The sequence below is a fragment of the Cryptomeria japonica genome, chromosome 3 (genome assembly GCF_030272615.1).
Source record: "Cryptomeria japonica chromosome 3, Sugi_1.0, whole genome shotgun sequence".
In the NCBI taxonomy this organism is placed as follows: Eukaryota; Viridiplantae; Streptophyta; class Pinopsida; order Cupressales; family Cupressaceae; genus Cryptomeria; species Cryptomeria japonica.
Genome location: NC_081407.1, coordinates 41,978,623 through 41,994,654, shown reverse-complemented (window position 1 = coordinate 41,994,654; position 16,032 = coordinate 41,978,623). Strand labels below are relative to the sequence as shown.

The 16,032-nt window shown below is 35.4% G+C and overlaps 1 protein-coding gene across 1 annotated transcript; it reads left to right on the top strand.

The window, feature by feature from the left end:
- Window positions 1-4,557: 4,557 nt before the first annotated feature.
- Window positions 4,558-9,697, top strand: LOC131033273 (uncharacterized). Its single transcript, XM_057964451.2, has 8 exons — window positions 4,558-6,782; window positions 6,917-6,947; window positions 7,373-7,477; window positions 8,193-8,312; window positions 8,402-8,500; window positions 8,673-8,732; window positions 8,830-8,924; window positions 9,150-9,697. Exons 1-8 carry the CDS (start codon window positions 4,822-4,824, stop codon window positions 9,253-9,255), a joined length of 2,577 nt encoding a protein of 858 aa, XP_057820434.2. The 5' UTR covers window positions 4,558-4,821; the 3' UTR covers window positions 9,256-9,697.
- The last annotated feature ends 6,335 nt before the right edge of the window (window positions 9,698-16,032 follow it).

The following is a 16,032-nucleotide window of genomic DNA, read 5'->3' as shown; positions in this document are numbered from 1 at the left end:
GTGGTAATCTTTGCGCTTGCCATTGAAATTCTAGTCGTGGCGGTTGAAATCCCTGATGTAATGAATTTAACCATCTACCATTTAGAATCTTTCTATTATCACATATTTTCCTCACAGAGCAATCAACAATGTTGGATGAGTTGGAGAGAGATGGTGGGAAACAATCGTATTTGGTGCCACTCAGAAGAGGACCACTCTTATAATCTAAAATTGCAAAATTGGTAGCTGAAGAGAGCCTCTAAGAGTTCCAGCGCCTCTTGATTTCTTCCCCAGAACCACCTGCCACTCTCCTTCCGCATCGCTCTGCGTTGGAGCAGATTTGTTCGCAGGGAAAATCGATAATCGCATTTTCACTAAAAAAAACAAAAACTTTCTAGGTGTATCTTATTCCTCTATTTCATAATACTATTTCTCTTAGTTCTAATTTATTTCTACTTATTTTGTATCCAAATTCATGTTTCCTAGTTGTATCCCTTATCTTTTGTTAGTCCCAACTTTCACATATGTTACTCAAGTTTTATATTATACTAGTTAGTTTAATCTAAAAGGTCTTAATTTATTGTATTTTATTATGTACACATAGATGAAGATATTCAAATCTAAAAAGTTTTAATTTGATATATTTTAACATTTACACATTAAGAAAGCTAGTTATTTTTTCTTTAAATATAAATACTAAAATGTTGTTAATTTTAGTAATTTGGTAGATTCTAGATGGAAAGTGATGAATGCTAGATAGATGGAAGAAGATGTCAAATGAGATAAGGGGTGAAGAACTATACAAAAGTTTTAGTGTGAGTCAACACAACAACTATTTAAAATTTATTTGCTTCAATACATAACTAAATTTTAATTTTAGAATATCTAAATTATATGTGTGAATAATTAAATTGGCTTGTGTCTAAATGAACTAGGGAAATAAATAAGTAATCTAAGAGCTTAAAAAAATTTGAGAGTGGATTTGGTTCAAAAATTTATGGTTGTCTAGGAATTTGGGGGAAAAAAAAGGGTGCCAAGCTAGTCAAAATCATGCTATAAGTCAATTATTCAAGACATCCACATAATCATGACAAACAAATGGTAAAAAGAGCATAGTACACATTTTTATCTATTACAATACATAGGTAGATAATTACTTATTTACGTAGCTAATAGTTGTAACGACAATAAAAGGGGGAGCAAATTTGTAATGGAATGAGTGGATAACACAAGTCCCTTAACATAAATTTGACCATCATTTAGATGTCAAACATTCATTACACCAATTGCATACAAATTTGTATATAAATTTAATATACTAAAATGTATATCTTAAGCACATCTATTTAAAGATGTCATATATCCAATATAAAAAACCTTGTCCACGTATTTAAGATTAACTACTTAAAACGTTGGGTTTCCATTGTGGAGACCCAATGTAAAGATGTAAAATGTTCTAAATTCAATAATAAAACGAAATACTCTTTATTCTTAAATATACTTATAATTCCCTTAATAAGTTTATTTATTTCCTCTATTCCATCCTTAACTCTAAATGATCATTCCAATGATATCACAATAAACACGGGATTTCTATAAAGAGGTAAATATTTTATATTCAATAAGAGAAGATGAGTAGCATCCCAATCATATCTACATACAATACTTAGGCTTTTCAAATGCCTTGAGTTCAAATAATAAGAAAAATATGAAGTAAAGGATGAGATGTGTCCATTGATCTGCAATCCAAAGCTATCTTCAATGCAATCTTTAGAATGAAGACGAGAACAAGATTCAGGTGTTTTTTCCACCCAACCTTGAAGCTTACACTTCCCCAGAATTCTTGGTCAATCAAGAATACCCAACCCTGCACGAATTGCTTAGGAAAAAGAATTCGATAGACAAGATGGAATCTAGTGCGTGCCTAGAATGATACATGCATTTTCAGTTTTCAAATTTCATCAAGAAACAAGCAAGATCAATCAAGGATATTGTAGAGAACATAAATATATCCATCTATTTCAATGGTCAATATGTTACTTGGCCGAGTATAATGCCATGCATAGCAATAAAATATAATTTGGAAAAGAAAACTATTCTCTCTATAATTCCACATTCGGCACCCGTCCCGGAAGGTAACTTTCCCCACAAACACAACATATCTAGCTTTCCTAGATTGTTCATATGATATCCAAAAATTAATATAAAAGAAGACAATCTTTTGTTAAATAGATATATAAGAAACAATCTTTTGCATACAACCAATTATATCTAATAAGAAAACAATCTTTCGTTCTTATCTTTTCAAGTAAATCAAGGATAAGAATTAAAAATAAGAGGGTGTAACACATGTATGCATATTTAGCATATAGACAAAAATAAATTAAGAAATAGAAATTATGAGTACACATTCTTTTATCTATTTCTCATAATATCCAAAAGCGTAATCATACTTCATCTAGCTAAATTTAGTAATTTTTCCATAATGGGTATTAAATAAAATGATAGTTCATAATGCACATAACTATATGGCTTTTTCAAATGAAATTTCAAATAATCATAATGACTTCTATTGCAAGGAACTAATTCAGAAGTTTAACTCTTTTCTTCACTAATGATCTAAAAACAAACAAATCTCAATATAATTCTATTCTTATACTCTAATTATATAATAAGCTATTGCTCGTTAAAGAGCCTACCTCTAAAATTTAAGCCAATTCTGATATGATCAATGCTAATCTTCTTCCAATTTTGTCTACAATATTCCTAGATTTCCAATGCCTTCCTTCCTCTATGCTTTTCAAATCCTTTGTGTTCTTTCCTCTCTATTCTGTAATCTCCCTTCTCTATTCTCTATTCTTCATTCCATTCTCTATTCTTATTTTCTATCATCTCTATTATCTGCATATTTCTCACTATTTCCAATACCACTGTTCTATTATTCTCCTCTTATTCTCTAAAACAACCGTCTCAATTTATGATAGTCACATGCTATGTTATTTCCTCATTTTGGGCTTACACCCCACTGCCATTATTGTTTTCCATACCACCTACACAACACGTCTAATAGTTCAAATGGCACTTGGCCTGTGGCTACACCATGTAGGGCTTGTTCCAACGGGCTACACCACATATTGACCATGCTTACAACACAATCTGTAAACCTTTCAAACACAACATGGTTGTTATTCTTTGCAAAGTCTGTGTTCAATTTGATCACTATGTATATGTTTTGTTACATAGTCGACATTACTCATCAACTCCCACTTGCAAGGTGTTTTTGGTTACGTGGGATAGTCCTTGTTCAAAACAAACACAATGTGTTTGTTATAATGCACAATTGATACTACTCATCGACTCCACTATGTGATATGCTTTGTTATTTAATAAATCTGCCATGTGTGTGTGTGTGTGTGTGTGTGTGTACATATATATATACACACACACACACACATATATATGTATATATACATATATGTGTGTGTGTGTGTACACATGTACATATATATACATATATATATATACACATATATGTATACACACACACATACATATACATACATATATATGTATATATATATATATATATATATATATATATATATATATATATATATATATATCAAATGATTATGAATCTGTATAAACAAAATTCATGAAGTAAGTAATTCAATTTCATGATAATTAGATATATATATTATAATTATATACATATATACATGTATATGATCGAATCGATATTCGAACACACACACACACACACACACATATCAAAATACAAAAGTGAACACATAAGTACAATATTTTCACCAATTACACATATCTCCACACAAGAATGTGTAATCATACGGTCAATATTCATTTTCAAATCATTAACAAATTACATTCTCATAGAACAATAAAACATAATATTTTGCCATCACTCATGCAATTTCAATCTCAACTCAAATCATAGTCTTCCATAGTTGACTTCTAATATAAATTAAAGTGGATTTCTAGGCATGATTCTTGATCTTTTATAGATGATGATAATGTGTTTGCTCGTAACCTTAGCTTGTATTTGTCCAATGTTGATGCTACCTATCATAATCCTAAATGATCTCTAATTGAATTGTAACTATAACCCTAATTCAATTATATTTAGTGTATTTACTCTTATCCTTGTCTATAGCAAAATATAATATATTATATTTTTTTTAATATTATATTTATTCTTATTCTTTTCCCTGAATTTTATGTGCATCTATTTTGACTCCCTATATTGTTTCAACCAAACAAGGATAAACATTTTAACAAAAGTAAAAAAAATAAGAATCTGTAAATAAAATAGATATACACAGAAAAATCTCATTCAACCTAAAAAACCAAACACAAGGATCTCTATACTACCTAAAATAGGTAATGACCGTTCATGATATTTGGGTTTATAGAAACTTTTAAAATCTGATTAGATGCCTATTCTAAGAATCCATAATAGATTATGAAATTCCAACGATCAGAATTCGAACTGTAATAGAGAAGCAGTTTGTCCTTACTTTTGGACCCACAAAATAGCCGTTAGACAACATACACATTTTTTTTTCGTGTGCATTGGTCAATAAATCTGCCAAAATCTCCGAAAAAACATGAGAAATTGTTTAAAATCCTGATAAATATAGATCCCCTCTTTAGGCTCTTTCCACAGTTGTCCAAATGACCGTTGAGAAAGAAACAATTTGAAAACCCCAATGCAATAGGTTGCAGTTCATATGCAAATCATTTCATTCAGTTTTTTCAGAGAGAGAGAGAGAGAGTGCGGGGATTGTGTTTGAATACAGAGGGAGAGGTTAAGGAGGCCACAAAATGAGCTTCACAGGCTCTCCTGCAAGAAAAAAGGGTGTTCAATCTCCATTGAAGGGTGTTCAATCTCCATTAGGCCTGGCGAATAGGAGCGTTCGGTCACCCGCTACTCCTCAATCGCTGAGGAATAAACAGCACCAAGAAGATGATATGAGGAGGTTTTCTCTTGCTGGTTCTGCAGAAAATTGTAACCCTAATGCTGCTACTGTGAAATCCCCAAATGGGTGTCGAAAATCTCCTCATGGGTCTCAAAAGTTGCCTAATGGGTGTGAGAAAAACTTCAAAGTCTCAGATGGGTGTCAAAAGTCCTTTAATGGGCAGGAGAAATTGTCTGATGGGTTTCAAAAATCAGCCGATGGCTCTCTGAAACAATCTAAGGTGTCTGAATCTGGAATGCATACCTGCAGGTCAAGAAGATGTGGGGTAAATTACCAAGATTGGGCTTCTGGCAATTTGAGGCCTCAGCCAAGGAAGTTCCTTGTGGCAAAGAGGATTGAAAAGCCTAATCAGCAGGAGGGCACGGTGTGCAAGTGCTGCGAGAAAAAGTCAAAATCTGGGTCTGCTGATATATCTGCAGATGCAGGCAGGAAGTGTGTATGCATTGCTTCTCAAAAGTTGAGGGCTTCACAAGAGGAGTTTATGAAGGATAATTTTTCGAAGACGAAAAAGCCTTCAGCAGAAGTTGGAGAAACCAGCACTGAAATTCAGATTGGAGTTCAAGAGACAATGCCCCAGGAACATGCATGTGGTGTGTCTTCTATTGAAGATAGCAAAGATGGGTTCTCTGACATGTGTGGGAATAGTGGAAAAGTGGGGGTTGCTGAGCTTGCAACTAGCACCATGAATGAGAAGATTTTGGGTTCAGAACTTTCTGAATTGTATAATGGAAACGCATTTTCCAATGATAATGTCCAAACCGATACAACATTAGCTCTTCGTGGGATGTCCAATGGCGAGGAAAACAGATTGTTCAATAGGAACCCAGAGATAATTGGGATTTCGGAGCATGAAACTCGAAATATTGACGAGGCAATGCATGGTTTGGAGTGTTCTGAATTGGGCAAGAGCAACATTTCAGAGGATCATATTGACAGTGCAATTACGTCAGCATCTCCGCGGAGGGACTCAAATGGGAATGCCGAGAAAATTGGAACTTCCGAGCGGGGAAATGGAAATATGGATGAGAAGATGATGGAGGGTGCTGAGGGATCTATTAGTGCCACTTTATTATCACCTCCATGGAGAGGAGTTTCCCCAACCCCTAGAAGACCTAAGAATGAGCTGCTTGCAGAAGCAATCGGTACCATTCCACAGCATGGTGGGGGAAGAGTAAAGCATTTAGTCAAGGCATTTGAAAGTTTGCTGTCACTTCCAGACTATGAAACTACAGAGGGTCCTCAGACTAGGCCATTGGATAAGTCTATCTACAGTGTATCTGATATGGATAAAGGGAAGTGTAAGCCCAGTGTTGGCAAGAGTTTGAAGTGGGCGCTTCCTGGCATGCAGCCAAAGGGCTCTGAGAAGACGACAAGTGGTAATAGCAGCCCATCTCATGAAAGCTATGGTTATCAGGCTAGTCCACTGGATAGGTCTACCTATGATGATTCTTATGTTGATCACGGAAGGCAGAGCAAATTTGGAATGGACAAGGGTCTGAACTGGGCACTCCCTGGCATGCAGGCCAAGGGCTCTGAAGAGAGGTCAAATGGCAGCAATAGCCAATCTCATGAATACTATGATGGCTGGAACAGGGCAAATATGGGTACATTTTCTGAGACAAGCTTTGCTGATTTGAAGAGCTCAAATGGTCAAGCTGAAAGTGTTTTCTTAAAAAGGCCATATAGTAGTAGCCAATCTAATGAAAGCAGTGATGAATTTAAATTCTTCCCTGTTTGTGAAGAAACAGCCTCAGTTAGCAATATTATTACTCGGAGTGTTAGTTCAATCGGAAGAAGTCAAAGCGGGTAAGCTACTTGAGCTTTTGCTTTTTGTATGTATTTCGGGTTCCATGCTTTTCTTGTATTAGATTTCTGTTCCGGTTGCTCTCAAAACTGTTCAATGATATCTTATAAGCATGATTTTTTTATTAATTTTGCAGCTCTGGGAGCAGAAGAAGAGGTCGCAAAGAGGTATGGTCATCTCCTCATCATCTGTTCTCTTGATTTGTTTGTGTAAATGCGTTACTCTATTCATTCATTCAAGATGCAACCATGAACGAATTTTCATATGCGAGCCCAAATTTGAAATTTATTGTTTGATAATATCAGCACTTCAATGCACTTCAATGCACTTCAATGCACGTTAAAGAGGTTACTTCAAGTGAATTTGCGTTAATCTGAGCATTAGAACATGAAACCAATTGGTTTGCAAAATTTGTATGAAAATGGGACCTTAACACTAGCTATAAACCTCTGGGTTTTTGTAAAGTGCTCTTCATGACTCAGACCCCTTTCCCGTGAAAATTAGGCATTGCCACACAGAAAATAGCTGTGCTTCAGTCTGTTTGAAAACATTGATATACACTGAGAACACATCTTATATGGTTTCTTTTCAGAGCTTGGATTCGACAGCATGGGGATCTCTGGGTAGAAGTGGAATTCATCAATGGAAGAAGCAACTCAAGGTCACTTGTGCACAACCTTTCAAGCTTCGTACAGAGGTAAAATGCACAGAGAAAAGTTCTCACAATGTGTCATCTCAGTAGTTTATTGTTTATATATTTTACTAACAGTGAATAGTAGCTTATTTTTAGAACAAACAGAGTCATTAAAATTGATTAGTAAATCATACATAATTTGAGGGGCTTCTGGAAAAAACTGTGTTCAAATCTTTGCATCAACATTTTGGATGCACTCCATTCCCACAGAAGATATTTATTGTTAGCTGCAAAAGCTACTATTGCTTACCCTGAATCCAAACCTTTGTTTTGGTTAAGCAGCATAAATTTACTATTTATTACCTTGTCTTTCATTTGTTTTATAAACATTTCCCTAGTATGTATTGTTACTATTATCTTTGTGTGGTGTAGCCAACTTAGCCTGTTACATAAACTACTTGCGAGAACAGTTGCTGTATTTGTATTTTGCTTGATTGTCCAAACTTAAGCATTATTCTGTCAGATATTCTCCAGGGCATCACGATTGTCTGGCCTTCCATTATCTCTGTTTTAGTGTTTTTAACTTTCAACGCTAAGCCTCACCAGCTCAAAGTCAAATCTACAAATGATCAAGAAGTTGTCATATGTTGTACATATATTTCTAGACATTGTTTTTGACTATTCATGTGTTTTGAATAGTGTGGAGATTCAACTATTTTTTATCCTCAACTATTTCCATAAAATACACACGGTCTGAGAAGCCTTTCAAAATTTGCAGCAAAGAGGCCACATGAAAGAGAAGGAATTCAAGAAGAAGGTCCAGGTGATGTTGTCTGAGGAAGAAAAAAATCGAATTCCAATGGCACAGGGTTTGCCATGGACAACAGATGAGCCAGAGGTTACACTTTAACTTTAGAAAATATTTTACATTGCATTTCTCTTTTGGAAATAATTCTGAATCTTTTGTAATCGTTTCTCAAATAACAGAATTTGGTGAAGCCCCCTGTGAAAGAATGCACGAAACCATTAGTTGTGAAGCTTAACACTGAAATAAGAGCAGTTGACCGTGCTGAATTTGATCAGATAGTAAGTCTTGTGACAATTATTAGCTAGTTCTGGACAGATTTTTATATATTTTTGAACAAATTTAAATGAATACAAAACTTCCACAGGAAATTGCATTCTGTCAATTCACAGAAGTGTTAGCAGGAGGTTTCCTTTTCGCCTATAATGATATTTTCTGTTGTGCTTGAAATAGATAGCGGAAAAGCTAAATGCCTTGGAGCAGCAAAGACTAGAAGAGGAAAGGCTGCAGAAGGTTTGTTTCTGTTCTATATTTGTTCATCTCATATTTATGCTCCTGGCTAAGTAGCAAAAGTGGTCCATTGTTCTGACCAAATAAATCATTTTGACAGTTGGCTGAAGAAGAAGAGATCAAGAGGCTAAGAAAGGAGATGATTCCACGAGCTCAACCTATGCCATTTTTTGATCGCCCTTTTATCCCCCGAAGGTATGACTCATCAAGTTTATGTGTTATATTGAAGTGAAATTCATATATATTACAATTTTGTAACTAAAAAGATTTTCCGATGACTGTCATGATATGTGATTATCACTTCAACAAATCCTCTAAGACTCATCAAGTTTATGTTTTCTATTGAAGTGAAATTCATATGTATATTATGATTTTGTAATTAGAGAGATTTTCTGAAGAATGTCATGATACGTGATACAGATCTTCTAAGAGTCCAACCATACCAAAGGAGCCCAAATTCCATGTTCCTCACCACAAAAGGGCCAAATGCATATCATGGAACGACTTCAATGTTTGCCAGCAGTAGATTCCAAAATGATGGAATTATATATCCCTGTACTAGTAGATCATTCTTTTTTTGGAATTATATGTTCCTCAATACAATATTGTTAATAGCGAAGTACAATAATTTTGCTTCCTCTCTATAAGATTCAAGTTTGGAGTATGTATCAAAGATTGAGAGTTTTTGATCTTTGATTATTTTCTTCTGTTCCATAGACCATGCCAGCTTTCAATGAAGACATCACCTGTGAATACAGAGCATTGTATAGAGCATGGCACGATGTCTGATCTGTTCAATGCAGACTATGTTTATGAAAACAGTTTCACAATATTGTATTCTTAATTTATTGATGAATCAATAGAGCATGGCATGATGTTTGGTCTGTTCAATGCAGACTATGTTTATGAAAACCGTTTTCACAATATTGCATGAATCAATAGAGCAATGCAAACAGCATCTTTTTTAACTGTGGACCTGCTTAAACTGTGTATGCTCTTTTTGCTCGACGTTTCAGATCACATGCAGTGGTCCATCATCAAATAGAGGAAAATGTGTAATAGAATTGTAGAAATATCTATAAAAGATAGAGGAGAGTTGGGTTGAGGGAATTTATGTACAATAATTAGGAGACAGGCCTGATTGATAACATATATAATGCACATAGTGCCCGGTTCAAGTTTCCCAGTTTTCATCAAATCAAAATTTAAAATAATAAAAAAAAGAATTCTTAACCTACCTTCCAGGTATGGAGCAATACCAGTACCAGTTTATTAACTAATGAGAGGCAAAGTTTTTTAGTTTGATTTGATATTTAAAGGAATGAAGCACAATGCTTAAACTGTTCTGTTTATACAATTAAGTCTAGTGAATCTTGACACATGCCTCCTCTGTCTTGAGCTCTAGCAATGCTGAGAGTTATTGAATGCAAATAATAGTTATGTTAGATACACTAGTCAGGTCTGTTTCACAATATTGCATTTTCAATTTGTTGATGCCAAAAATTCTTACACAATCTGATCCAGAAACACTATAGATTAGTCTTTATGTTAACAAAATGCAAAATAAATTCTGCATTTTGAACATTCTTTTTTTTTCTTAACAAATCAAGCCTAATTAAATCTTGGAAGTGTGATTCTCTCTTCAAGTTCTCTGATATTGAGAACTTTTTAATAGTTCAACTTATTCTGAAATAAGTTTAAGGCATTTTCATCTATGTTAGTGTTGCAGACAACCTCTGTTGCTGCAAATACGTACTCCAATCCAACTGATAGTGATTCCAAACAAACACTTGTTGGCAACAACAATGAAGGAAAACTAAGAGGGGAATCATTTTTCACCGGATTAAACAATTTAAGCACAACTTCAAATTTGATCAACTACAACAAGAATAAAGATAAACACAATAACAACAACACACAACATCAAGATTTTTGACGTGGAAAACCCAGTTAAGAGAAAAACAGCAGTGGGAATGCATATGCAGTAGTATGTGTAAATATTACAATGGAAATGCATATGCATTCAAGCACACTGCCTAGAGCTCACTGCTCAAAATATAATGACCCAGAAGGCTACAACTCTCAAGGAAGCTTCACTACCTTACACTAACATTCAAACTACAATCCAATTTAGATGAACTGAAAGAATAGTATCTCCAAATGCCCGATGACAGTTTCTGTTAAGCACAATTGTCTGCCCTGCAACACTCTCTATTCAATACTACACATCGAAAGATGAATTCGCTTATTCGCACATACACCACTCTCTAATAATGCAGACACAACCACCACACACCACCGATCTACAAATAATGTCTATTTATACAAATCATCAACCTTGACTACAAGGTCGACTCAACCCTTAACAACTAATTACAAAATTACATCACACAATACATAAATCAGCCACCAAACCAATACAATATCATAGACGACATAGCATGGACCCAAATCAAATCCTCGAACACGCAACACCACCAGAAATCTCGCCAAGATCATCCGCAACACGCTACACCACTGAAAATGTTGCATAACACGAAGAACATCATCGAACCCATAAGATCTTCAATAACGTGCACAATGATCAATGCAGACCACCAAAACAAATAGGACATGATTAGGAAACATCAACAAGCACGTTAGAACCATCCGCAATAGCTGCACGAACGCCACTTAATCAAATCTCCATTGATCAACACACAGATACTCAAGAACACATAACAATAGCAACTGGAACTGGAAAGATAACTTGCGGAGCATCAAATCACGAACCATCTGAATTGAAGATACACACGAACATCCCAAACACTCCCAAATCCGCAACCAAAGATATAATCATATCAGAGCACAATGGAGCAAATACCAACTTAACTCTCTGCAATCATCGGAATACCAAAACACTGTTGGCATCAATGACAACACCATATCCTAGCAACAACAATATCCAACAACACTATTGATTCTCTGCTCTATAAGTTATTTCATTCCAATGGGTACTATCATTCCAATGGATCGATAGTAATCAGGGAGGACTGCAAATCCCTTTTCAATCACAAAGACCACTCCAAACATTACCCACCCCAAAAGTCCCAAATAAAACTCCTCTCCTAGCCATTATAGCTAACTTCATGCACCCATAGATCCTAAATGATATATCGGATTTTGATGATTTTTTTTGTTGTTGTCTCCATATGCAACTTAACTGCTTATAGCAATTGTTTTGGCTTTTGGGTAGTAATGATGCATGCTGTGGAATCCATTAAGTACAGAAGGGTCAAAAAGTGGTCATTTCAAAGTGTCGCCCGATACATGACCCCTAAATCAAGGACAATAAGCCATGCATGTTTTTGTTTTGGCATGAACACTAGAGTTGGTTTGCCTCCCTTTGCATGCTGAATTATTGATGTGTAAGTTGGCTTGGTCATTGCCTGCATTTGAGCTTCAAGTTGGCTATATTAACACCTTGAATGTGAATCTCTAATGGTACAAGATGGACACCATAGCGAAAATTAAAAGGCCCATGTGCAGTAGCTCCAATACACTCACCAAGATCCCTAGCGTTTGCAAGTGAAGTAGAAAGAGCGACAATTTAAATTCGGTTTTCAATTTGACTCGAAATATACCTCGTTCTTGAAACAATTACTTCTAAGATGGGACCACAAATGAAAGTTCATCCACAATAAATAGGCTAACTTGTTGCACCTGTTTATGTTGTTTCCATCTGCGAGACAAAGCATCCCATTTCTCAGGTGTACTTATAACAATCTGACCTTTCTGAAGTAGCTTCAAATCAATTGTAGTCTCACCTATCAATTCAACTACTTTCCATCCTAGACCTTTGTCAAACTTCTACTCCCATTCACAATATTTTTCCTACAAGTGTTGCTACAATATTTTTTCTTTACAATGTAAACAGATCCATACTCTCTATAACTTTTTGATGCAATCGCAACAATAAAAACTCAACACAAATAGTCTTACCACTTCCAATTGGTGCGGCCACCAAAACACTATCATCTAAATTATAAAGAATTGTAAGACCTAGGTTTGAATAGGATTGAACTGACTACCTATATATGCACACACGCAAATGTATATACATTTATATAAATATGTGTATATACTATTGGAAATTTGAGTTTGTATGGTTGTCATTGATGTCAAATTCAGTTGTCCGAATGGAGTCTTATCCAAATATGATCTTATATTGTTGCAAGTTACTTTATCTTATGTTTGATGTTTTCGTGTTGGTTGTTGCAAGTTCAATATGCAGGAAAGAGTTTTTAATATATGCAAGAAACAATATTTAATGTCTCTTTGGATGGTAAAGATTATGTTCTATGGATGTTGCATCGACTGGTTTTCTAGTTCATGGATTGCAAAAGTTGGTTGTTACTATTTTCTAATTGTAAGGGTGTCTATCAAACTAGTTCAGATAGTGCTTGATGGCCTCTGGATATGTTGAATTTTATGTTGCAGATTAGTAGACATGGTTACGTGGCTCGTATAGTATTTTTAGTGTGTTTCTCTGGTGGTGTTTATGTTCTGCAAATGAGTTATGTTAATTTGTATTTGGTATATTCAGTTGTGTTTTGGTTTGGTGTGTCGAGTTGGTTTATCTTGTTTGGATCATGCTTTTTGGTATGGATATGCATTGGAAGATAAATTAGAATGATGTTATGGGTCTCACCATGGTGTGTGGAAATCCGCATGGAATAATTTGCATTTGAAGATGTCTTTTGGCTGACTGATTGACAAGATTAATTGCCTATCCACACATTACGTTTGGTGCTGAATTTGGAGGATGTGTTAGCATGTATGGATCGTTGGATTCATCTTGAAAGAATATGTTGTGATGTATTTGGGTCCCCTCTTTCTCTTGGAGTGGACCGCCTTGAGTATTTTTGGTTCGGATGGCCTATTTTGTGCAAAAATGTTTGTTTCTATTATAGTCGACCCTCAATTAGGTTTTTGATGATCTATCTTATATTTAAGGAGTTTGATTGTGTGAGTTGTGTGTGAATAGAGTGTGGATTGATGAGAAGCGAATTTAAATGATGTGCAAGTAGATTTGAGAATGTAGATGTGCAAAAGTAGATTTGAGAAGAGCTTTGAAAGTGACACATTCTTTGAGATAGTGGTGGTTGTCAGAGATGTTTGCCATGATGTTGGTCGCTTGTGTTAGAATCAAGGAACACTGAGAGGGGGGGGGGTGTGAGTTAGTGTTTTGTCAAAAATCAAATTCACAAACTTATTATTTATCCATCGGTTAGCAATGCATAACAGTAAAGAACATAAGAAATCAATAAATAAACCACAGATCCACAACACCAGAATTTTTACGTGGAAACCCGAAAAGGGAAAAGCCAAGGTGGGGTTGAAACCCATAATACCTATATACTATGGCCAGGAGTACATAAATATTACATAGATGGGGAATGCACTAGCATTCAGGCTCACTGCTCAATTACAATGACCCGGAAGGCTACAACCTTCAGGGAAGTTTCACTGACTTACAATTTGATTACAATGAGGAAATACAATTTAAGAACTCTGAAATGACATCTAACAATGCAAAAACGAGTTTTAATTGAGCACAAGATCTCTGATTGTACTTGCTCTACAATATACTCTGTTTTTGTCTTAGTCAGCTACCAGATCGCCTAGGAATCAAATGCACACATGAAACTGCGCTCAATCGTACCAAAACGGATCACCACAACAACAATACTTCAAAAACCAATCACCAATTCAATCTTATATATCCAGTCATATCAAAAATAATCTCCTTCAAGTCGGCTTCCAGGAATGTAACGTGTAGTCACATGTCGGCTTGACTGGATCCAAAAAGATAACTTTGGATCATCTAAACAATAATAAAATGATATTTCTAAATCGACCCTATCAACAAGAACATGATTCAATGCACCACAATCACTGGAAAGCTTCTGAACCCAAAAATGCTTTGTTCTACCTGAAATATCGGTTAATCAACTACTGGTTAATGCATGCTTCAAGATAAGAAGAATTGTGACCACCGGATCGGATCGCCATGAAGAGTTGTCATCAATGACAACCCTAAACCAATAATCAAGCATTGGAAATCACCACATGAGTGTCAATTGCCAACAATCTCCCCCTTTGGCATTGATGACAACACTCGTGAAAATTGACTATGTGTTGAGCTCTGAACATCGGTTCAAAAGAATTAAAAGAATCTCTAAGGCTCCCCCTTAGACAAAGAATTGCACTCTCCAATACTGTACATTTTTCACCATCTCTCTCCCCCTTTGACAACAATGTCAAAGATGGGGTGCTATCCAAAACAGAGATACTTATAAATACTTGAAGATATCAGCATAAGTACTCTTCAAAAATCCTAGCTGAGTATCGCACCCACTCTTCAAGTTGTCTAAAACTGTGATAAATGCACTAAATACAGTGGCATGAATTTCTAACTCTCTCAGATCAGATGATATAGGCTGGTTCATCTCCTTCATACAATCCACCTTATTGCTTAATATGGTGTCCAACCGGGTGGCAATCAGTTTCCGAAGTTCACCTACTTTTCTCAAAATTTTCTTCTTATCCACTTGAAGGCTTGAGATTTGATCATTTAAGGATATAATCTACCCTTCAATACTTCTGGTTAGAGTTGCATTAGGATCAAAGGACTAATAAATGCCAGCAAGCTTTCCCTAGCAAACACCTATCTACTTATCAATATCTACAGTGAACTTAGGCAAAATTAGGCAAGATTTGTACAATTTTCTGGCTTCTGACAATGCGTCAAAAATAATCCATAGTCTCTCATTTAATCTCACTCTATCATCTTCAATCATTTTCCAGAATGTTTGCTTCCTAACATCCTTGAATTTATCCAAAACTTTTTGTGTAGTTGTCTTCTCCAATGAATCAAAATTGGTATTTATATTGTTAATCAATTGTAGCAATTTACCGGAGGGGCTGTTATTTGAATCTAATTGTACATTAGGGGCCACCTTCTGCAAAACATCTATAGACATCAAAATTAGCTTTTTATCTTCAATTTCTGACTTCACCAGATCTTGGCTAGCCTGGGCTTCTACTGCGGCTGCAAGCATGAGCTTTTTTGCAAGTGACATCTTTTCAAGATCAACAAGACCATCAAGATTAATAGAAATCTGAGGCGGGGTCCCTGTAACCGGAGGAGTGAAAATTGTCAGATCAGCTATACCTTTTCCTTTGTCGACCTTATCTTATGTTGTCTCAACATCCTTCTTCTCTCCCTTATCCCCTTTATCTGTTGCACCAATGTTGCTAC